General features: G+C 36.6%; 1 protein-coding gene across 6 annotated transcripts in view; it reads left to right on the top strand.

Annotated features, from left to right (window-relative positions):
- The window catches only part of LOC136828655 (NK-tumor recognition protein-like), a 124,636-nt gene that overhangs the window by 96,394 nt on the left and 2,956 nt on the right, over positions 1–25,286 (top strand). For all 6 annotated transcript variants that reach the window (XM_067086702.1, XM_067086701.1, XM_067086704.1 and 3 more), the window contains one exon: positions 2,789–4,541. In XM_067086702.1, the coding sequence (XP_066942803.1) occupies positions 2,789–4,541 (1,753 nt within the window). The remainder of the gene's footprint in view (positions 1–2,788; positions 4,542–25,286) is intronic.

The raw sequence follows: 25,286 nt of genomic DNA, 5'->3' as shown, positions 1-25,286 counted from the left end.
TGTTTCTCAAAACACTCAAACCTCCAGAAGAGACACTTATTTTGTTGGTTCTAGAGATCATGACTGCAATGTCCTGTATCAAGAGGTCGGGATGAAGTTCTCCTTCTCTCAATATGAAAATGCTAGCCATCATTCGGTTGGCGCAAGCGAGCGGTACTTGTCTGCAATTCACCTCACAGGGTCTCTCAACATAATAACAGACTATCAGGGAAAACGACAGCCTCAACAGAGTGGACGTTGGACACTCTTTTGAGGCTGTTGTTTTCCTTGATAGTCTGTTATTATGTTGAGAGACCCAGTGAGGTGAATTGCAGACAAGTACCACTCGCTTGCGCCATCCGAATGATGGCTAGCATTATCATATTGAGAGAAGGAGAACTTCATCCCGACCTCTTGATACAGGACATTGCAGTCATGATCTCTAGAACCAACAAAATAAGTGTCTCTTCTCCAAACATGGACAGTCAAGCAACAGCAAGAGATGCCTCCCTACAAGATTGGAACAAATGAAGGACAATATACCTTTTTCCCCCATTGTCCTAGGTTTCGAAGGTTTTGAGCAAGCTTCTAACCTTCAAAGGAACAGCTTACTTAATAGCCCCAAATTGGCCAAACAGGCATTGGTTCCTATTACTCCAATAACGAGCAAAGAGATCAATTCCACTACCATCTGCTGTTCTATCCCAGACAGTAGAAGAGAAAGTCATCTACGCATCCTCCTTTCTGAGCTGAGACCTTCACATGTGGATTTTTTAAATATCTCCTGTGAAAATTACTCACCCAGCATTGCTAGGTACCTAGTGCAAAAACTAAGGACATCGTCTATCCGACAATACTAGTATGTATGGAAGATATGATTAGATTATATCAATACTGAGAGCCCAGTTGAAATTTCTATGAAAACACTTTTAATTTTCTTATATAAGTTTTTGAAGACAAACGCCTTGCTTTTACAACACTCATGGCATACAAGGTAGCATTAACGGAACCCTTGCTTTATGGATTTGGGATTGACTAGTATAGAAATTGTCACTTCCCTTCTCCGGTCTTTTGCACTACAAAGACCTGCTCCTGAAAGGCTTCCAGTTACTTGGTCCCTCTATCATCCCCTCAATTCAGTGGACTGAATACAACCACAACTCACATGCTGCAAAAGGCGATCTTGATTGCACTAGCATCAGGAGCTCATATTAGTAAACTGGGCTCTCTTAGACAGGGATGATACATAATGCAAACAGCTGACCATCAGTTATTATTGTTCCCTGGCCCATCATTCTTAGCCAAGAATGAGAATCCTTTAAGAAGGAAACTCATGTTCTGATAAGAAAACTCAGTTTAGCAGACAAGACACTATGCCTGGTTCAAGCACTTAAGGTTTGCCTAGATGTCACGGCAAACATCCCAGAAGGTCCGATTTTCCTACACCCTAGCACGAATAAACCACTCTTTCCATAAGGGCTGAGAATAATTTTAGTATCCCTCTTTAAAAAGGCAAATTCACACCCCTTTCCTAGGTCACATGATATTAGGAAAGTAAGTACATCGTTGGCCTGCTTCAGAAATGTCTCTTTCAAAGAAGTCTCTGAAAGTATAAGGTGGTCATCAGAGACATTATTCTTAAACCATTATTGTCACGAGCTTGAACAGATTCGACTACACTGTTTATCAGTAGGTGGTATGGTTAGTCCTGACACCATAGGTGCTACAGCAGAAAAACAGGGGTCTTCCAAACAGGTAAGCAAGCTAAGTATCATTGGGGGAAGGTGTGACGATACTGCAACCAGACCCAGCATACTTAGTTAAGTCACTGTAGAACACCCTAAAACACAAGGTTATGTTTAGTTTCTTGTTCTTAGTTACCAAATCCTGAAGGGTATCTGGAATAGAGAATGGGGCTTGAAACTTGTGGCTTGACCTCGGACCAGAAATGTTTTTTCTTTGGGTTGTTGGGATTAAAATTTGAGAGCTTAGCCTTTTCATTACCTGTCCATTTCTTTGTAAAGCTCCTTGAGGACGAAACAAGCAACGAAACCATAAAAAACAGGTTTTTACATAGGAAAAACTAATTTTTGGTAGTTGCTGTTGAGTCCTCAAAACCCTCCCACTTCCCTGATGAAAAGGCACGGGATTTGGGAGAGGGGTCATCCTGCATTGACCAACAGAAAGTAATGGCTTCCTGGTCTTGTGCCGGTCCATTTGTCGACGGTATGGTGGACTGCGCATGTGCAATAATCACTTCTTCTTCTAGCAGGTTTTGATGATGGAAAACTGGGTACAGCTTCGCTTAAGATAGGGGGAAATTGCCCTCTTATCTTTGAGTCCATTACATACTCCATCACATGTTATAGTGTTTATCATTATGACACAATACTCGGCCACAAAACCAGCTAAAAGAGAATTCTTTGGTATTAGTGTGGTCACCATGGAGCTCTGGTAGACCATGGAAGGGACTCAACAGCGACTACTAAAAATAAGTTTTTCCTATGTCAAAACCTGTTTTTTGGGACATGCCAAATACTAACATTTTACAAACATATTATATCGCCCCTAGTAAAGCCAAACTGTTGTAATGAAATGTTTCATAAATTAGGGATATGTTGTAGTATCTCCAGGTTGACAAAATTGTGTGGGATTTTTCTAACAAATGTAGCACTGCGTTAGTTTTCTTCTTTACTGTACCTTATGAGTATTTTTTGTCTTGATCCTTTGTTTGTGATTTTTTATGCTATTTCAAATAATTTTTTTGTAACTCAAAATATAAGTGTGATTGTAGCCTTTTAATTTTCAGGCTGATGACAAGGGTAACCAGGCTTCAATCTTAGCTCATTTAGAACATATTGAAGACCCACTAGAAGGCCCCAGCTGGTGGTATGCTGATTCTTCATCTAGTCGAGGAAGAGGTAGAGGTCGAGGTCGGGGACGTGGCAGAGGGAGAAAAAGAGGTCATTCTAGATCTTCTCATGATTCCACAATAAATAGTGTAAATTCTTCAATTGAAGCTTCAAGTGAAAGTGAAGAAGATGAATCAGTTAGGAAGAAAAGTAAATCGCATGTTATTGATGATAAAAAAATTGACAATGATTCAGCTGTTGCATCTGAGGATTCAGTGCAGATTTTGGAGCATAGCTATTTGGCTTCTCCCAAAACAATGCTAGCTAAGCTGGAGAATTTAGAAGCAAAGGTAGGACGCCGCTCTAAATCAAAGTCAAAGGGGCGATCTTTGAGAATCAGCGAGGCAGTTGTATGTAATGTAGAAAACCAGCAGCAACAAAATGTTGCAAGTATGGAAAAGAATATTGCCATTATTCAGGCTGATGATTTATCCTCAAAAACTTGTGGAGCTTCAGAAGTGGATGGCAAAAGCCAGTCATCCAGTGATCCTAAGGTATGTCAGGATGTTTGTTCTGACATAACACAGAGAACTGCAAGTGATTTTCTTATTAGAGACAGTGATTTAACATGTATTGGAGACATAAGTATGGATATTACAGAACCAATCTCAAAAATTCTCTCCCAGACTACTACAGAAATTAAGAAAGGGGAATTAAAAGATGATGTAAACACTGAAAAGAAATTTTTCAAAAATGAAACTACATCTCTAGCACAGAAGTCAGAAACTGGCAAAACACCCTTTGATTTATCACTTATGGATGATACCTATATGACAATCCCACCATACTCATCCCAAAAGAATGTTGAGAAAGAAAATATGCCTCCAGAAGCAAGCAAAAATGATCGAAAAGATGAAATTGGAAAGTGTGATTTAAATTTGAGGAGAGTTTCCATTGTTTTAAAAGATATCATGAAGTCTTCAGAATCATTAAATGTGACACCTGATGACTCTGTTATCTCACCAACAGCAGAAAATGAATTGAAGCCTGATGAAATGAGTAGTACATCTGATGAAAAAAATTCCACTCAAGAAAACAATATGCCTAATTCAAGGAGTAGGAGAAACATTTGTTTTTCTGTTAAAACACTGGTCTCAGATGGTGAAGTAGAAGACATTGATGACCTTTGGACACCAGGAAAAAAAAAAAGAAAAAGTACTACTAAAAAACCACCAAAACCAACAGACTCGAAAAAGAGAAACTCAGAAATCAGAGACCCTTTATCTGCTCCCAAAAAGCAGACTAAAAGGAGAGTTAAGAGTGAATTAATTGTCCCATCCACTACACAGATTTGTGATGTAAAGGAGGAAGATGTAAAAAGTGGTTTGTGTATAACAAACAGTGAAACAAAAAATTCAGTAACAGCGGATAAAGCACCTGATAGTGTTGATAATAATGATTCCAAGACTCATTTAAATGACTGTTATGTGAAAATTTGTAGAACTCCTCTGAAGGAAGTATGTAAAACCAAAGATTCACTTGATGATACTTGTATAACGCTAGATGAAGGTGACTTGCCAGATTTTGGATTACTCTACAGGAAGTTAAATACCAAAGATTCCTCTGCGCTTATTAATGAGAGCTGCTGTATAAAGTCAGCTACAAAGATTGAGGCCAAGGAGAAAGTACCAGTGGATTGTGGCGTGTTAGGTATGTACATCATTTTAGCATGCTTCTTAGAAATCTAGATTACAGTTGTTGTTTCTCACATTTTATCAGGATTTTTCTGTAGGGTAAAATATTTGACAAGGTCCTTTCATTCTCCTATGTGCTGTGCATATCCTACTTGGATTCCTGTCCATTACAGGTCTTCACATACTGTATACATCCTCTATCCTTTATTTCATGAGTTCTTTTCCTTATCAACCACTTCTATAATTGATTGTGCTCTCGTCTCTTCTTCTCCTCTTCATTTGCTCTTATCTCTATAATTGATTGTGCTCTCGTCTCTTCTTCTCCTCTTCATTTGCTCTTATCTTCAAGATATCTTAGATTTTCAGTCTCTGAACACCAGACTGAAGGCTCTGAGATAGCACGTGATTACAGTGGACCCCTGCCTATTTGCTGTCCAGGATTTGCGACTTCACCAATTCACAGATTTTTCTCTGGAACGTATATCCACATTATTCACGAAAATTCGCCTATTCGCAGAATTTTCCATAGAGAAGCATTCACTAATTACTGTATTTTAGTATTATTTTCCTGACTACTGTAAACACATTTTTTATGATAAAACTATTAAAATAGGCAGTTATAAGCATTTTAAGAGGGGTGTCAAGTAGTCGCCGATTTTAGCTGTTCGCTGGGGGTTGTGGTTGTTGTCCCCCACGAATCCTTGGGGTCAATTGTATTTAAGTCTTCCCTAAATAAAGCTGCAAGTCAGAAGTGGTGAACCACCATTCTCAGTTAGTGTTAATGAATTATTGATTCAGTAAATGTAAACATAACTTTCCTGTACATACTAGAGCTTCCTGTCCTCGGATTTTATTATTATTATTATTATTATTATTATTTTATTATATTATTATTATTATTATTATTGTTGTTGTTATTATTATTATTATTATTATTATTATTATTATTATTATTATTATTATTATTATTCAGAAAATAAACCCTTTACATATGGAACAAGCCTACAGGGGCCATTGACTCGAAGTTCAAGCTTCCAAAGAATATGGTGATCATTAGAAAGAAGTAACGGAAGGTAATGGGAAATACAGAAAGAAGAGATCACTTATTAAAGAAACAAAAATAAATTAAGCAATTAATAAATAAATTGATAAACATATAAGTACAGTAAACGATTCAAATACAAGGAGAATTGTATCAAGGTAATAATACATTGCATCTTCACTTGAACTTGTGAAGTTCGAGTTGCGCGACATTCCTAGGGAAACTGTTCCACAGTCAGCGTTGTTAGGAATATAGGATCTCTGGAACTAAATGGTTCAACAGTGAAGCATATTTACTACATACTGGTGCTGCTGCTCAGCAAATCTGGTTGCTCTTGGCAGGAAAAAGGGACCAGGGATCAATTATGAATGTGAAAGATCTCTGTTACAATAAAACTTATGAAAAATTGACTAACAAGAGACCATCAGTCCAAGTTTTAACTGCTAATATTAGGAACAGAAACTACTACTGTCTTCTTCGTTTTAACGTGCTTTTATACCCATTTTTATATGGGGTAAGCACGGTGCCTTCTTTGAAGGACTTTGATTTGGCGGTGGGGTAGGCCGTAACCTCGACCGGCTGCCCTGCCTGACATCGCTTAGACCCCGGTAACGAGTGTGTACATGTATTACCAAAACCCCTGCTCCCTTTCTCCCAGCAGCACGAGGAGAACTGGGCGGGTAGTCCGACAGTTCGAGACGTGTGAGGTGTCTGTTATGTTTTTTTTAGAAGATGTTGGAGTGGCTTTGTTTATGTGTGTATTAGTCTGTAACATCCATTTGCTTTCAGCAAACCTATCCGTTGATTACATACGTAATCCCGGGATGTCTACACGGATAGCAAAGTTTCCACCTCTTGACTGGTCGGCTGCGGGGATTGAACCCTCGCCACAGGCTTCTATGAAGTATGTGGTTGCCACTCTACCAACCAAGCCATCGAGGCTCTACAGAAACTACTACTGTGAACCACTCTATCTAAAAGAGATAAATCTTTGGCAGAAGCAGACATCCACACTGGAGAACAGCGTTCTAGTAAAGGAAGAACTAATGACCTTAAACAGGTTGCACTGATTTTATCACCAAAAAATAGATGAGTCCTCATGTACAGTACCTAACTTTCTTGCAGCATTTGATGACACTTCCATTTGATGTTTCCCAAAAGTAAGAGGTGAGTAAAAAGTTACATCTAGAATAATTAAAGCTTCAGACTCATTGAGCTTAGTCCTCCACCTGCAAGGGAGGATGGGTTGGAAAATCTGTACAAGATATGCTAATCAATGGTGGTTTCATTTTACTGGAGTTCAGCCTCATACCCTACCAACTACACCATTCACTAATCCAGTGCATGTCACGATTGAGACTACGGCAGCTTCATTTCTCCTAAGTGGAGACTTCACTACACCCACCAGTGTAGCATCATCAGCATACTGAACAATCTTGTTTTCCAGACAAACAACCATATCACTTGTATATGCACTAAAAATAACATTTGACCAAGAACACTACCCTGTGGAGCTCCAGACACAATAGGTCTTGGTTTGCTGAAGGTCCCATCTGCAGCAACTCATTGCTGCCTACCTGTAAGGAAATCTTGAAGTACTTAAAACATAGACACCCACTCCAAGATTCTGAAGCTTTTAGATAAGTGCCTTTGATTTACTAAATTGAAAGCAGCACTAAAATCTATTTTAATTACTCTGCACTCCAAACCCTTTTCAAGGTTCTCTTGCAAATGGCATGGCAAATCTAAAAGATCATCACAGGTGCCTAACTGCTTCCTGTAGCAATATTAACTATCAGCTAACAATCCTTTATATTCCACATATTTATATAGTGGCTTAAAAACAAGTTATTTTGCAACTTTGGAGAGCACAGGGAGAACAGAAATTTGCCTTTAGTTACTGCAGTGTGCAGATATGCCACTCTTTGGAACAAGCACTGTTGGGGGACAACACACTAGAAAACTTAAAAAAAGAAAAAGGGGGGGGGGGGGAAGAAACCATCAGGGCCTTCTTCACCCCAGCTATCATGATTATCCAGAATTTTCTTAACATTCCTAGAGCGAAATATGACAAATTTAAATTAATTTGTATTTTTCATAGCTGACAAACCTGCGGTCTTAACATTAGGATAAATCTTCTGGCGCCAGGTGGAAAATGGTAAAAAATGACAAGAATCATCTGGCATCCATCAAGGAGGTGAGATGGGAAGTGGGCAGCGACCTTATTTCAACTCGTGACTCTTAGTTTTCTTTTTACAGCCATTGAGAGAGGTCATTACTTTCTTTCCATCCTTTCCATAGCCGTTTGTTTTTGCCTTGGTTTAGGATGACAAGTACCAGGGAGAGGGACATCCCCAGCTGATTGCTTAGCTTCAAAAGCTCAGTGAAGCCTTTCAGCCGTTTCCTTTAGGTCAGAACCAATCTATCATCATCTGTTCGTAGTGGTGGAATGGAAGACAAGCCTGACCCAAAGATAGATGATGCCAATTTGTCCACCACATATGAGGCAGAGTAATTCCTTCAAGTTTCCTCTTTAGGGAATTATTGTAATTTCTCTCAGCTATATGGTAAATTCTGCTCGCAGCACAGCGAGACTCAACAAAAATGGTGTAATTTTCATGTGAATAATTTTGTCTCCATGTGTTGAATTTGGTCTGTTTGTCATGGTAAACTTGTCTACATTTATCATCAAACCATGGCTGGTCATTTGTCCTGAATTAGATGACATTTCTAGGGACATACCTTATTAACATACCCATCAGCATTTTATTTAACTTCTTGGGATCTGGATCTGATATAGCATTTGGAATATTAAGTGCCTGACAAGCTCCAGTAATACAGTCCCAGGCTGTAGATTTCAGCCAGAATGTTTTTCCAGTGGTGGCATTAGGAATACAGTATACTGATTGACTGATATCTCCATCTCAATGGCGCAGTGATTGGAAGTACCTATATACTTGCAGGTCTTGGGCTTGACAGTAGCTGGAACGTCTGTGAATATGAGGTGTAATCTATTACCAGAAATATCGCGGGTTCCTCAATTAGCCACACAAAATAAGAGGATACAAAGAGCCCAAGAGCAGACTGGCCATGTTGATCTGTGGAATTTGAAGTAAGCCACTCAGTGCACTTTGCATTGTAGTTTCAACAATAACGAAGCTTTTGAATTCTGTGACTTAACCATGCTAATCTTCTCCAAGAGACAATCATATATAAAACCAATACAGGCAGTCCCTGGTTTTAGGTGGGGGTTCCATTCTGACGGCGTGACAATAACTGAAAATTGGCAATTTTCAGCAATTTTCGGTTATCGGCGCCTCTGTTAGGTATGTATTGGCACCAATATGTGATTATCGGTGCTGATAAGCGGAAATCTGTGCCGAAAATTGCTGATTTTTGTCACTAGACAAGCACCGAAAAACCAGATCGCCGTTAACCAAGCCCGCTGATAACAGGGGACTGCCTTTATTTGGATCGCAGTAAGCAGCAAATGATGATAAATATGTTGTCCAGGCTTAGTGTATGTAGCCATACCTTGCGCATGTTGTATGTTATGATTATAAATAAAGTCAGGACCATCAAATTCTGTGATTAAAAACTCAACCTTTGACTTGTTACTACTTACAAAAGTCTTGGATAGAAACATCAAATTGTAGTAACAGGCACAACTCTGGAGATCAAGAAAATTTGACCTTAAACCCTGAGATACTATATGTGTATGCTTTATGTTACCTTTTCTTGTTGATCTTCATGCTTTTGTTTTTTTTTATGGGTAAGGTTGGTAGTTGTGTTTTACCCTGCAAGTAATCTTCTGACAATTGCTAGAGGACTATTTTAAGGGCAAAACAGGTCAAGAAGTGCTCTTCATTCAGTGATTGGGGTTTAGTCCCCCTTAGGTGCTGCTGAACCTACAGTCCAACTTCTTCAATCCGGGAACCTTGGGACCAGGCCACAGCCAGACCACAGAAAATTCTGGAATATAGAATACACCCCTAAAAAATGAACCCTTATGTAAACATAGTCTAGCCTAATTGCTGACTTAGAGCCTACTACTTGACTAAGTTCTGATACCACTTTTTATTATTTTATTACTCATATTATATTTTCACTTTATCATTTTGTAACCCACATATTTTATATCTATGGGCTCTCTCTTCATACTGTATAATTTTCTTTAAAGTAGTGTGTTTTATATAACACATTTACCCTACATTCCCGAGTTAGCCTAACCGTAAGTCAGCTACTCAACTTTTCTCAGAATCTGCAGAATATTACCGGTGACTTGCATCTCCTAAATTTACTATTTTCATAATTGTCATTATTAGTTTCTTCGTCATTTATTTTGATTGCAGTGGGTAATGAGATGACAGAAGTAAGGAATGAATTTCAGCAATCACTCAGTGCATTTGAATGCTGCCGTCAGAAAAGTAAACAAAGCACACCACCATCTATTAAGGAAAATTAGCACTAAACGTTCGCTAACTATAGGGGAAGTATAGAAAACCTTTTCTAGCATAGGTAAAGATTTATGCTTGTACTTCTTATCTCAAGGATCATCTGATCTCATGGGTGGCATATCGAATCAGATGATGCTAGAGGTAAGAAGCACAAGTATAAATCTTTATCTATGCTAGAAAAGGTTTTCTATCCTTCCCCTTTAGTTAGCAAATGTTTAGTACTCATTTTCCTCACTAGATGGTGGTGTGCTTTGTTTACTTTTTTGATGGCAACGTTCAAATGCACTGAGTGATCGCCGAAATTCATTCTTTATTTTTGTCATATTGCTACCCTCTACAATCAAAATAAATGACGAAGAAACTAATAGTTATAATTATTAAGATGGTAAATTTAGGAGATGAAAGTCACCGATAATATTCTGCAGATTCTGAGAAAAGTTGTAAACAATATATGGTGCCACCCTCACGGCCGCTCGATGACTAATGGCGGCTGATTCAAAATCAAGCCAAACCACGGGAGTTCCCGGGCCACAGAATGCTGGTTTTAAGAGGTGCAGCTGTATTTGAAGGTTTTATACCTAACACCCCAACTCTCTACTGCCTCTGCTCATTCTCCCCAGGTTTTCCAGTCCAAGAGGCATACAGTGCTCCCCCACTTTTATGCGGGAATAGGTTCCAGAACCTACTGCGGAAATGCAAAATCCATGGGAATGCAAAAATCCCCTCTAAAAATGCTTATAACTGTCTTATAACTGCCAAGTACCTTGCACCCCTTAAACTAAAATGCTTATAACTGGCGTATAACTGCCAAATAACTTGTACCCCTTAAACTAAAACACTTATAACTGCTATTTTCACATTTCACTGCTTAATTTGATAGTTCAAACAGAAATATACCTTAAATTATCATACTAAAACAATTTAATATCATTTCAAACAAAAATGCACCCCAAAACTTCATCCCAAAACATCCAAAGTAACCTTACATTACAGTACTCTCCTACTACTGTTACTCTTAAGTAGGCTATACAGTAGACACCTAAAATGCTTATAACTGCCTATTTTAACAGTTCATCGCCCAACTTGACAGTTTAGACAAAGATATGCCTCAGACTGTCATCCCAGACCATCCTAATATAATTTAAAAGTCATGTTGCAAAATTAAGTTCAAGCCTACAACTGTTACTCTTATGTATCCCCTATCATTCAGACGCATGTTTTCTTTGGCCTATGTAACTTTGCACACTGTTCTGCTCATATTGTATGTAATGCACTGGGCGTATATTTTACGTATATTTTAATGTGTTGTAAGATGATTTTTAAATTATATGTACTGTACAGGTATGTATTTTAGGATAGTACTACTGTATAAAGCATATCTAAAATACTTGGGTAATTTAGGTTTGTTAATTACGTCATGTTAGTGTTTTCATGATTACTTACAAATACATTTATGATAAAAAAATTATTTACTACAGTAAGTTATTAATCTTTAAAATGATATTAGTATCATTTCAAAGTCATCGTAAACATTTTAAGGGTAAAAATATATATGTACAAGAGAGAGAAAGAGAGAGAGAGATTTTTCAGTATCATTCGTAGCTATTTCATTTAACCACTAAATGGGCAACATTTAATAATAATAGTAATAGTAATATATATAATAATAATATACTGTAAGTAATAATGTATGCAATTCTATAGTAAATTATGTGAAATTTTAAACACACAAGTACATATTCCCAATCTTTTCCAAAGCTCTGAAGTGAGGGGGTGAGGTTTGGAAAAGATTGAGAATATGTATTTGTTTGTTAAAAATTTCACATAATTTATTACAGAAATGCATAAATTTTTTAATTACAGTATATTATTAATATTATTATATATTATTATTATTATTATTATTATTATTATTATTATTATTATTATTATTATTGTTATTGTTATTATTATTATTAGAGCAGCTATGGTTTACCGGGCAACCCTATCTTCAGCCACTTTTCTAGTCAGAACCTACCACTAGATGGCAGTAAGCCCTGACAAGAAAATTGGCGGAGGGACACAACAAAAATGGCAACGAGATGAAAACTAATACTTATCACAAAATTTTAGCGGGCATTTTTCACACATTTCTGATTTCAGTTTTGGCGTGGCAGAACAGCACTTCGCGCCTTATCCACATTTTGAAAGATTCTCGGCAAGCACGTATGTTCTGGCAAGCGGTAATTTTGCGCTGAGCACGCTTACCACATGGGTTACAGATGAAATTTTATCCCTACCCTCTAGTTATTGACGGTTTACTATCCTAACCGAGAGAATCCTACTGTACCCCCCCCCCTTATATTATATACATAAAAAACACATGTACCTTATTTGAAATCGGAATTGTCGGACCATTCTGGCAAGTCAGTTTCTTCTTCTTTTGTTTTGGACAACAGGCACTAGCTGTTCCGTATGTACCGCGACGTCCTGTGTTTCATCTTTCACAAAACTAACTGTTCCTTCCTTACACTGTTCACACAGACCACAAAAATTGCCTAAAAGGCCACTTTTCATCAGAAACAAACACAATTCATTTTTATCGTCACATAATTTAACCAAATCAATAATAGTGACCGGATTTGCAGCGGCAAATTTAACGTGAGATGGATGGGAAGAAGCCATGTTAACAGTTTGAATTCTGTGCTAGAATGAATGGGTCACGTGGTTGGGTCGAGGTCGAACTATTTATATACTTATGCGGAGGGATTTGGTGTTGCATGGTTGTCCCAGTAAACTGTAAACTACCCTTATTATTATTATTATTATTATTATTATTATTATTATTATTATTATTATTTTTATTATTACTATTATTATTATTATTTAAAACATACTCAGAGTAGCATGAGTCTTAAAATGGAGAAGCAAATCCACAGACATGTATATGTACATATATTTAAAGATAAATCAGTACAGATAGCTTTAGGGAACTTGTTTGGTTCCCCTTTTCAATCTGACGTGTTGATGTAGCACCCAGCCAAGTATAAACATAAAAGGACTCAAAACAAGCGAAGTTGTTTATAAACTATGGAACTGGTCGTCAAACATAGATCAGGCAATGTCTAAATGTCTAATTGATCTTTGCCCGAAGCAGTTGTTTTGCTGGGCATCAACTGCATAGGCGCCTGCAACATCGGTTACTGGAAGTAAACGAGTTACCTGAGTGGGAGAGAGGCAACCGCAGCGTCAGATGTGGCTAATGAGACAACACTATCATAATGGTCTTTATTCTTAAAACCTTTAATATACTTCCTGGAAATATGATTGTTGGTGAATTTATCGTCCTGTGTAAAAGATTTATTGCCTTTCATAGATAACCCACTATCTGTCGCTGCACCCCCCACTAGTCTTCTTATGCCAACATCTTTACTTCTAAAAGTTACTTTAGATTCTACCCAGTTTATGCGGTGGTCGAGTTTAAGACTGTGACTAACACATTGTTTTCTTCATGTAACTTGTATGCTCTTGTGTGTTCCCTGATTCTTGTGAGCAACCCTCTGCCAGTTTCCCCAAAATATTTAGTCAAATTCTGTACAGGGAATTTCATAAACACCAGTATGTTTATTGTTGTGATTCTGTGTACTGTTTGTTGTTGTGTATAAGAAGTCTTTTAACCCTTAAGGGACGGCATAATTTATCAATGTGCAGCACCCCAGACCAGGGAAACTTTGAGGTCGGCAAAATAAAAAAAAAAATCACATCAGTGGAAAGAGAATGACACGTACATTTACACTGTATAAATAAAAATATTCTAAAAAATTTTCCCTACCTTCCACGAGAAGTTGAAAATGACTATTTACAACCCCTTGTGGGGCCTCATTTACAAGACAATCATCAATTTTACCAACTTATGTATGTTTTTTCTAATAAATAAATTTATTGTATTATGTAAAATTATTATTACTGCTCACACAATATCAAAACAGATAAGAAATAAACGCAGTAACAATTTTTTGCATATTTGTTGAAAAATATTCACGTAAATTTATGAGAAGGAAGATTCGTAACTTTTTTTTTTTTTACTTTTACATGCTTTTTCTAATATTTCTTTGCATTTTTCTTTGTAAAATTACATTTACAACTGACATACTATCGTAAAAGACAAAAACAAAAAACAACAGCAACCCCTTCTTATATTTACAAGCAAATTTACAAAACGATTCATGTGAGAGAGAGATGCAGTATTTTCGCCCTTCAAGTTACAAGCATTACTGATGGCTGGAAAGATGTCTGTGGCAACACTAGTATGACTCTCAGGTCAGTATAAAAGTTGCCATTAGTGAATTTTTAGCATATAGAAGTATTGGCACCTTCCTCTCGCCCCACTCTTACCATATTGTTTCACACTCAGGCTCAATCCGTCCCTTAAGGGTTAATGGTATTATTATAATGATAGGCTATATTTCTTTTATCATTATGATTTTTTTTATAGTTTTCCTTATTCTGTTTAAGTGTAGATCAAAAGGGAGTGCAAGAAAATTCATAAATTTCTTTTTGTTGTGTTCTTTTGAGGAATCTTATAGAATATCCTTTTAGCTTTTTTAAAAGCATTATTAATAAAATATTCAGGGCAACACAATTCATTGAAAACAACTGTCAGTGAAGTCGGGATCACAAATTTTCAAAGCTCTCAAAACAAAATTGACCAAGATGTTGGTTTTAACTTCATTATTGTGCCAGGAGAAAAAATGAATACAGTATACTGTGAGTTTGTGCATTAGTTTCTTTATGACACAATGTAAATTTAAAGGTGAAAGTTGCTGGGTCATGGTAAATCATTATGTCCAAAAAGGGCAACTTATTGTGTGTTTCATGTTCTGCTATGAACTGAATAGAGGGCAGAATTCCATTAACATATTGAAGAAAATTATCAAAATTTGAAGGGTTACCTTTAAAAATACACTAATGAAAATATCATCCACTTATCTCTCCCAAAACATGGGTCTCAGTGAAGGTTCACAGTTCTACAGAATTTCGGTTTCCACAAATTCCATGCATAAATTGGCTAGAATGGGAGACAAAGGAGACCCCATCGAAACACCAGACTTTTGCCTAAATCCTTGGATGTTACAGGAAAAGACTGTGGAGGACATGCAAAGTTGAACTAGATCCAGGAATTGTTCAGTGGATATAGCAAAGCTAATGTTACCTAAATCCGACTGTTCTTTGAGTTTATTAAGTACATATTCTAATGGCACATTAATGAAAAGTGCTGTCACATCCAGCCTAATCATTTTGCCCTGAATATTTCCCAGTTCCTTAAGCCATTTGATGAAATCTGTTGAGTGAAGAAGATGCGCTTTAGAAAAAGTACCTAACAAAGGGCTCAGTTGTTCTGCTAACCATTTTTTTGAAACCAATTGAGGTGAATTACGCGTAGCAACTATAGGACGCAGGCGCCAACCACTCGTATGAATTTTCGATAAACCATAAAAATAAGGAAGACTGGTTTTTATTGGAAATCTTACTCAGTATGATTTGTTTATCAGTCAGTGTACTAAAAAAAAGAAAAGCAATTGCTAGTATGTTGACTGAACATTAACATAAGCAAATCATGCTGAGTAAGATTTCCAATAAAAACCCGAGTCTTCCTTATTTTTATGGTTTACTGAAAAATCATAAGAGTGGTTGTCCCCTGCGTCCTATAGTTGCTACATGTAATTCACCTCAATCGGTTTTAACAAAATTGTAAGCAGAACAACTGAGCCCTTTGTTAGATACTTTTTCTGAAGTGCATCTTCACTCAATATATTTCATAGAATGACTTAAGAAACCAGGAAGTATTCAGTGTAAAATGATTGGTCTAGATGTGACAGCTCCTTTCACTAACACGCCATTAGAATATGTACTTAATAAACTCGAACAGTTGGATTTAGGTAACATTAGCTTTGCTATACCCACTGAACAATTCATGGACCTTGTTCGACTTTGCGTGTGCACAGTCTTTTCCTTTAACAACCAAGGAAGGATTTAGGCAACAGTTTGGTGTTTCAGTGGGGGTCTCCTTTGTCTCCTGTTCTAGCTAATTCATGCATGGAATCCATGGAAACTGAAATTCTGCAGAACTGTGAACCTTCACTGAGACCCATATTTTGGGTGAGCTACGTGGACGATATTTTCATTATTTTAAAAGCCAACCCTTCAAAGTTTGATCATTTTCTTCAATATGTTAATGGAATTTTGCCCTCTATTCAGTTCACAGCAGAACATGAAACACACGATAAGTTGCCCTTTTTGGACATATTGATTTACCATGACCTAGTAACTTCCATCACCTTTAAAATTACAGTGTATTGTAAAGAAACTAATGCAGAAACTTATATTCCTTTTTTCTTGTGGCACAATAAGTTAAAACCAACATCTTGTCAATTTTGTTTTGAGGGCTTTGAAAATTTGTGACCCCAACTTCATTGACAGAGGACTAAAACACATCAAAGATGTTTTAAAAAAATTGATACCCAAACATTTTATTAATAATGCTTTTAAAAAAGCTAGAAGGATATTCTGTATAGGTTCCTCAAAAGAACATGACAAAAACAAATTTATGAATTGTCTTGCACTCCCTTTTAATCCACACTTAAACAGAATAAGGAAAACTGTAAACAAAAATCATGGTGATAAAATAAATATGGTCAATAATTATAAGAACACCATTAAAAGACTGCTTATACACAACAACAGTACACAGAATCACAACAGTAAACATATTGGTGTTTATGAAATTCCCTGTACAGATTTGACTCTTAAATGTTTTTGGGAAAGTGGTAGAGGGTTGCTCACAAGAATTAGGGTACACAAAAGAGCATACAAGTTACATACAGAAAACAATGTGTTAGTCACAGTCTTAAACTCGACCACCACATAAATTGGGCAGAATCTAAAGTAACTTTTTGAAGTAAAGATGTTGGCATAAGAAGTCTAGTGGAGGGTGCAGCAATAGATAGTGGTTTATCTTTATGGAAGGCAATACATCTTTTACAGGGGAAGATAAATTCACCAACAATCATATTTCCAGGAAGTATATTAAAGGTTTTCAGAATAAAGACCATTATGATAGTGTTGAATCGTTAGCCACAGCTGATGCTGCAGTTGCCTCTCTTTCTCCCAATCAGGTAACTTGTTTACTTCCAATAACCGATCTTGCAGGCGCCTATGCAGTTGATGCCCAGCAAAACGACTGCATCGGGTAAAGACCAATCAGACGTTCCAGACGACTGGTGGGGCTTTTATCAGAAAACGACAGCATTGCCTGATCTGTTTGACAACCAGTTCCATAGTTTATAAACAGCTTCACTTGTTTTGAGTCCTTTTATGTTTACTTGGTTGGAGTGCTACATCAACACATCAGATTGAAAAGGGGAACTGAACAAGTTCCTGAAAGCTATCTGTACTGATTTATCTTTAAATATATATACATACATATACATAACTGTGGATTTGCTTCTCCATTATTATTGTTATTTAATCATATTAATCTTATTAATATTTCAAAATTAGTACTTTTTAATAGGTAAACCATTTATCTATCATACAAACATGGTTAGTCCTCTCTCAGTTAACATATATTTTAATGAAAAAATACAGTAATTAGTGAAAAACAGTGTTGCTCTACAAAAAAAAAGCAAATTAGTTATAGTTTTAGAGGTACGTCCCAAAGAAAAATCCTCAAATTGGTGAAATTTCCCCGCGGACAAGTGAGTGATGTGTTCCAGAAAAATCCGCAACAAAACAAAATGCAGAAATGTGAAACGCATAAAAACAAGGGCTCTGTACTTTTGTGGAGGGGGTGTCCAAGTCTGCACTCTCTTCCTGTGCTTTCGGGCCTCTCTCTCTTGATAAATCTCTTGTGCATGCTTGTAGTCTGTCTGTGCTTACTCCTATACTGCCAGCTGCTGCAGATTGCACCGGAGTCGTGTGTTTCCCAAAACTGTGGCCTACACTGGGTATTCCAGAGAACCTTTAATCCAGTTTCAGTAAAAGTTTCACTGTTCCTGATGAGGTCAACTGTGTTAACCCTCCTGTTGATATGATGGTTTCTGTAGGAGAAAGCTCTTTGGTTGCCCACTGCGTGCATTGGCCTTGTCCTTGATTATTGCAGGGGAGCAGAGTGAGACTAGTGGTAGGACTAAGGTGAAAAAGCAGGAACATGCTTTCTCCTCCTCCTCCTCCCTGTCTTCTGCCACTTCTTCCTCCCTATCACAGGAAGAAGAAGAATAAAAAATTTCAGAAGGGCTATCATAAGAAGTTTGTGATTGCTTGTATGAGCATCTCAGCAATACATTTACCTATGTTTGAGCCTACTACCATAGGCAGAGTTGACTGGAGGTCTACCAGCATGCTCGTGACCCCCAGTTTTCCCATTCTTCTTTGAAGAGGTGGACTGCCTTAGACTCTTTCCCTGTTGTTTTTGCTTCTCAGAAGGTACCCCAGGGAAAGTTGGCACTAGAGGGTCATGTTCTCTGAATCCTATTTGTGGGGACCCAGGGCTCATGCATAACAGGTCTCTATTACCCAGCACTTCCAAATATAGTATCATCTTAACCATTTTTTGTGTAATTATGCACCCCTACAGAGTACAGAGTACTGGGTCTAGTTCTTCTGACATCAGAAATCTCTTACACCTTGTATATTTTGTAATCCTGAACACCTCTTGTGACATCATCTATTACATTTGGTGCACAGTCTAGAGCAGTTTCACTTTTCCCACAGTAACCACAAGGACACTTTCCAGATTGTCCTTTTTCATTTATTTCCATTCACCATAAGCTTTGGTTTGCTTTTGCTGATTTGTAGTTTGCTCCTATCCATTCCACTCTTCCAACTTTTCCTCCCCCACTTCCGAAGATTCTGTTGTTAGTACTAGGCCGTATGCACAAGGCAGCTACTAGGGAACCTTTTTCTGCACTCCTTTGTATTTTCTTTTATTTATATGATGAACAACAAAGGGCTCAGCACTGATTCTTCATGGACACCAATGTTTTGTCTCAAATTCAGATAATCTACCTGCCATTGTCTTCACTTAAGATTTGTGTTGTTTGCAGAATAACATCTCTATAGCTTACTCTTTCTGGTACCTCCTAATGCCCATATATTTGTCTCAGTATGCATCAAATGCCTATTTAAGATTCACAAGTATTTGATAAAATCCCTTTTCCTGCAGTTGCCTCATTTAAAGACTGTTGTTGTTGATCTCTTTGCCATGAAGCCAAACTGACAGTTGTCAGTTTTAATAATTTTTCTCAGCACCTCTTCTAGCGTTCTCTTAACATACCCAGGTAGTCTTGTTCCTCAGTAATTTCCACATTGCAATGCACCCAAAGTCACTTGTTATTTTGTAAAGCCTGGGGGCTTTTCCATTTTTCCTCTTTCTGAGAGCCTTATTAAACTTTTCATCTGTTAAATCCTCTGCTGGACCTTATGTTATGCCATCTTCCTCCAGTTCATTGTAATATCTTCATTAAGGTTTCAGAATACTTGTGCTCTATTTCCTTACCCTTCAAAGACTATTTTTAGCGTTATTCCCTCCATTGTCCTCTGTTGTATCATTTGCCCTTTTACATATTTTCCATCTTTCTTCAGCCACTTATATCGTTAATATCTTCTATTTTTCCTGTAAATAAATATTAAAAACATACCAATTCAGGAAATTGTAACAATTTAAGTGACTAAAAGTGCCTTAGGAGACCTCCAAAGCACTTCTGGTCACTTAATGAAATAAGAATCCCTTTATTTAACATTTTAGGTTTTCATTCCAAAAATTATGTGGAGCTGGTATAATTGGTAGAGATATTTTGGGCCCTTGCATATGTAGGCATGGAAGGAAATAAAGATGCTACTTTAGCTGATAAAGTAGCCAAAGCAGCAATCATCATGACTAGATAAAGTATATGTATATGCCAGTGGTTTGTTATTTCCTAAACCTTTTATCTTAGTTCAGTGGCAGGTATTGTAGTATAATTATTCTGAGATAAATTAAAGCAAATTAAACCAGCTGTTAGGTTATGGTGTTGTGTGTTCCAGGAAGAACACCACATTGAACTTACTTTGACCCAGTCCCAAGAATCCAGAGCAGCACTTATGATTAGATAAGTTTAGTGGCTGTCCAACTTTCAACCAAAAAATATTTATAAATTGTTGGAAACAAATCTTTGAAAGAATTGTTTATAGAATCCTTGTCAGTTTCAGTTTACCCAGTTATTACATTTTTAAGGGTTTGCAATATATTAAATTTTTAAGGGGTTGCAATATATTAAATTACAGAACACTCATGGCTCAAGTTGAATAAACCCTTTAAAAAATGACCTAGACATCTATGAACTCCCATAAACAAGCCCCTAATGTCACTGATACAAAAAGTTATTTGATAGGTTAAGTTTTTTATTGTATTTTTAATAAATTTGTACATTTTAATTGATGCTAAAGTAAAGAAACCAAGAAACTTGAAATTTGCATGATAGGTGATATTGGTGTATCATGTCATGAGTGATTGTTGATATCTGATGAAACTATTTATTATTAATAATATCTATTTATTATTAATATCTTTTTGATCTCTTGTGTTGAGATTCTGATTCCATTTCTCCCAAATTTTCTTTGTCCTTACCTTTTAGCTTCTCTCTCTCTCTCTCTCTCTCTCTCTCTCTCTCTCTCTCTCTCTCTCTCTCTCTCTGATGTCATACCATATACTATTTCAACTGTCATATGTATGCTTTATTTCAGCAGTTTCTGCTAGCCACTTTTGGGTGCTGTACATGCTGTCACTTCTGTATAATAATTTTTTATTTCTTAATTTTTCAATTTCATTGTTTTTGACTGGCTTTTTCATCCTTCTATCACTCGCTTGTAATATAGCTGACTGCAATCTATGTTGCATTAAGAAAGCCTCTCCTAGTATAACAGTACAATCCTTTATTTTGATATCATCAGTATTATTCATCATGTGTGTTTCAGCATCTGCCCTCTTGTATGTTAGCAAATTCTCTCTTTTCTTCTTAGCATCACATTAAGTAACTTCAGTCCATGGCATTGGCATAATTCCAGTACTGCCTCATCCTCCTGATTTCTTCCTTCCAGGCTGTATCTACCTATAACAACCTTAAAACCAGCTCTGTTCACTTCTGTGGGGAATTTTAAGTCCTATGAGTATCCAATCTAACAGGAGCACAACTGCTTTTCATTTTGTCTTCCTGATTGTGGCAAGTAATCCAAAACATGTGTGCTACTTTCTGTAGTGAGTTAATCTTAATGTTTATTAACTTACATTTTTTTTATGTACCTTACTTTTATCTCATCTTCAGCCCCTTCATCCTTGACCAGTATCCCTACTCAGTTTTGTCTTGTATCACTGCGTCTTGTATCTCAACATCACTACGTGAACATATACAGTATGTGTATGTCCAAATTTCTACTTTCCAGCATTTCTGCCTCTTACTCGTTTTCTCCAACCATTCTTTTCCATAAACCCTAACCAGTGAGCTCAGTTCACCCAATTTTCACTAGGCTTGTGATTACTTTTGACTGGTCATGAATGATTTTGAGTTTTATAACCCACTGGCTACAAATTTTGATGATTTAAAAGCGATTGAGTAGTATTTTCAGCATTGTCTGACTTGTAAAGAAAGCAAGGATATTTATAGAATATGCCAGACTATTTGGTATGACATGTGGGCAGAATTAAAGTGCCAAATGCTTACTTTTTGAGCAGGCTGACATGAGTCTTTCTTCAGTTTATTTGTTACCTGTCTTATTTAATTCACCTTATTTGTAACTATTTATATTAATTTTTTTTTTTCATAATTTATTCTCCATAGTTTCCTTTTGTGTAATGGGCTGCCTTCCCCATTGTGGCCCCTGGACATGAAGTACTCACCTTTTCTAACTAGGGTTGTAGCTTGGCTTATTATGATAATTGAATTGAACTGAATACATGTATAGAAATTGAACTGAATATAGAATTTAGGCCAAAGGCCAAGCGCTGGGACCTGTGAAGTTGTTCACTGCTGAGACAGAAATTGACTGTAAAGGGTTTGAAAGGTGTAACAGGAGGAAAACCTTGCAATTGCACTATGAATCAATTGTTAGGAGAGGGTGGAAAGTAAGATAGAAGAAAGAGAATATGAAAGGAGGTACAGTAAAAGGAACATAAGGGGTTGCAGCTAGGGGCTAAAGGCACGCTGCAAAGAACCTTAAGTAATGCGTACAGTGCACCGCATGAGGTGCACTGATGGCACTACCTTCCTATGGGGTTGTTACGTTAATGATTATTGATAAGAAAGCCTGGTACATCAGACTAGCCAGTCTTAGTTGGGCTATATTTCCTTGAGAGGTATCTCAGTGGGTGGTTAGCCTTGGCCATCCTAACACTTGAGTAGGATTTTAGGATTTTATTTTATGAAATATTCAGGTGATGCTGTAAGAGGACCCGTTAGTGTAGCTCAGTGCCAGCAAAAGTCTACCATGAGTTGTGCTTCAAAACTTTTGTCTAGGAATAATTTTCAGTGAATGGTTACCCACAACTCCCTTAGCTCATTACACCCTGGTTCTGCATTATGTAGGTTATTGTTATAATCGTTAGGTCGATTGAGATGTGTATCATATTTCTAGACTTATAGAACTTGCATGACATATTTGTTCTTGGTGAAAAACAAAAGGTCAAAAGCAGTGCAGCCTGGGCTGAAGGGAGCCTACAAAGAACCACTGGCACCACTAACAATATGCCACACAGTGTACACTCAAAATTTCAGGTTTTTTTAGATTTCATTCAATGCACCCAGAGCATTAAAAGTAATTTATCATTTATTTTTTTACTGCAAAAAACCCGTAAATAGTATTGTTAAATTTACTCTAGAATATGAAAATACAATGCAAAATATATAAGTTTAATCTGCAAAACAAAAACATTCAGAGATTTAATGAAACCTTATAAATGTCCAAAGTAATTGGAATTTCTCGGATGGATTCCTTCATAGAGATCTGAAAGATAGAGTTGGGACTGCTGGCTATGTTACTCTTTATCATAACAATATTTACTCATTTTCCCATATGAACAGGATTATTATTGTATCATCATAAGTGTTAATAGTCATTATTTTAGTTTCTTTAAATTCATGTTTGTACAGTCGAACCCCACTATTCGTGGACTCGCCTATTTTCAGATTTTTCTGTGGAACCTATCTATAAATTATTTGCAGGAAACTCGCCTATTCACTGATTTTTTCGTAGAGCAATATTCTGTATTTTCAGATTATTTTTGTGACTAAATACACCACTACCTACATATACATTTTATGATAAAATAATGAATTACACTACTGATTTTCAGGTATTAGTATGTGTAAATCATTATTTAATAAGATTAAATAATAAAAATAATAATTCTCTCTCTCTCTCTTTTACGGAGATGAGAGAACTTTTATGCATATGTAATACGTATGTTTATTTGCTTTGTATAATAAATAAATTATATACTAATTTTCAAATATTAATATTAATGTAGACAGGAAAATATCAATTCTTTAAAGAAAACATATAATGAATTAGTAGGATTTTAGTTCAATAAATTTTTTCCCTAATCTTTTTCCCAGTCTTGTCTGAAAGCTTTGGAGTGAGGGGGAGGGTGTAACCTGTCAAATATGTCAAATATCTGAACATATTGACCTTGAAGGGTAGAAATTGTTACCCACTCTTAGTCAGATATATGTTGCCCACTCAGTGCTCTCTCTCTCTCTCTCTCTCTTGCCAAAGGTGAGAGATGGATAGATAGATAGATAGATAGAAAGGTAGAGTGGTTGATAGAAAGATATACATAATATATACTGTATTACTGGCATTTTTAATTGTTTAACTGATGTAAGCAACTCAGTTCGTTCTCTCTCTCTCTCTCTCTCTTTTATTGACTGGGAGGGTTAGAAGTACATATGTATATATTGTTAATGGTAATATGTCCAAGATGACTTTGAAATGATATTAATAACATCATTTCAAAGATTAATACTACAGTAATAGGATAATAGTCTATTATATTTGATGTAGGATGGTACTTTAAGTGTACATATCGTATATGAACTTCCAAGATAGGCAGTTATACTGTAAGTATTTTTAGAGGGGGTTTTAAGTATTTGCAGATTTTAGTTATCGCGGGTGGTTGTGGTACGTATCCCCTGTGAATACAGGGGTGTTGACTGTATTTCAAAGTTTTTCAAGTTAGCTGGCTTCCATGGCAGTCAATGCTGTGATGGCTAAGGAAGGTTGAACAAATCTAGTTAGATCCACAAGACTATGATGTAAGGAGGAGCCCCAAGAACTTTCGGTGGGAAAGCATAAGGCACTGGATATTGGCGTAACGGCTTTCACATTTTGATGACAGACGTTGACGTGGATCAAATCCTAATAGCATTTTACAAAGCTACTGTCTTTAAAAGGAAATCTTTATCAAGGTTAAAGTAGCCTGTCAAGTCATAGGTTTTCTGGCTATGCTCCCGTTACAAGCGCTTCAGAGTTAGCCTATGCAGCGAACACAGCTACATTATTTGCCCTGAGACCAAAAGATCTCCTTATACGTCAGCATTTTTTGCACGATATTAGTTTCATTGCCTGTGCAGTAGATATTGAGTTCTTTGTAGCAATAAATATTTTTACTTTACATAGGTTTTTTCGTGAATGATTTGTTGATGAAAATCAATTTTTAAAAGTAGATGAAAATCAATTTTTAAAAGTAGAAGTATCAAGAAAGTAAGAGTGATCATAGCCTATGGTTGAATTTTTCCCCCTTTTTATAATCTATGAATGTTAAAGCAACTGTTGAATCAAATCAAGACTGGGGTATGAATTTCTTAGAGAATTAATTTGAATACTATGGTCACTTCAAATTTCATCTAATATAGTAAAGCGCGATCTTGGCAGCCCTACCACCCAGTATCCCGGGAACCTGTGCACCTACTTATCACTCTCCCCCCCTTTTCCCATCATAAGTCCAACACCAATACTGTACTATAATTCTCTCTCTTTCTCTCCACTTCTAAAACATACTTTACAAGTATAATATAACTCATTCTCTCAAAGAAAATGCAATGAATTAAGTAGCTATAAGTAAACCTATGCTTACACAAAAGCAGATCGTACTCTCTCTCTCTCTCTCTCTCTCTCATAATATTGCATTCATTCCTTTATTGTTCCACATGATTTCCCTTGGATATTGCTAAAATTTTAAAACATTTTCTCT

The sequence above is a fragment of the Macrobrachium rosenbergii genome, chromosome 43 (assembly GCF_040412425.1).
Source record: "Macrobrachium rosenbergii isolate ZJJX-2024 chromosome 43, ASM4041242v1, whole genome shotgun sequence".
In the NCBI taxonomy this organism is placed as follows: Eukaryota; Metazoa; Arthropoda; class Malacostraca; order Decapoda; family Palaemonidae; genus Macrobrachium; species Macrobrachium rosenbergii.
The sequence above is the reverse complement of the archived record's forward strand: the minus strand, read 5'-3'. Positions and strand labels throughout refer to the sequence as shown.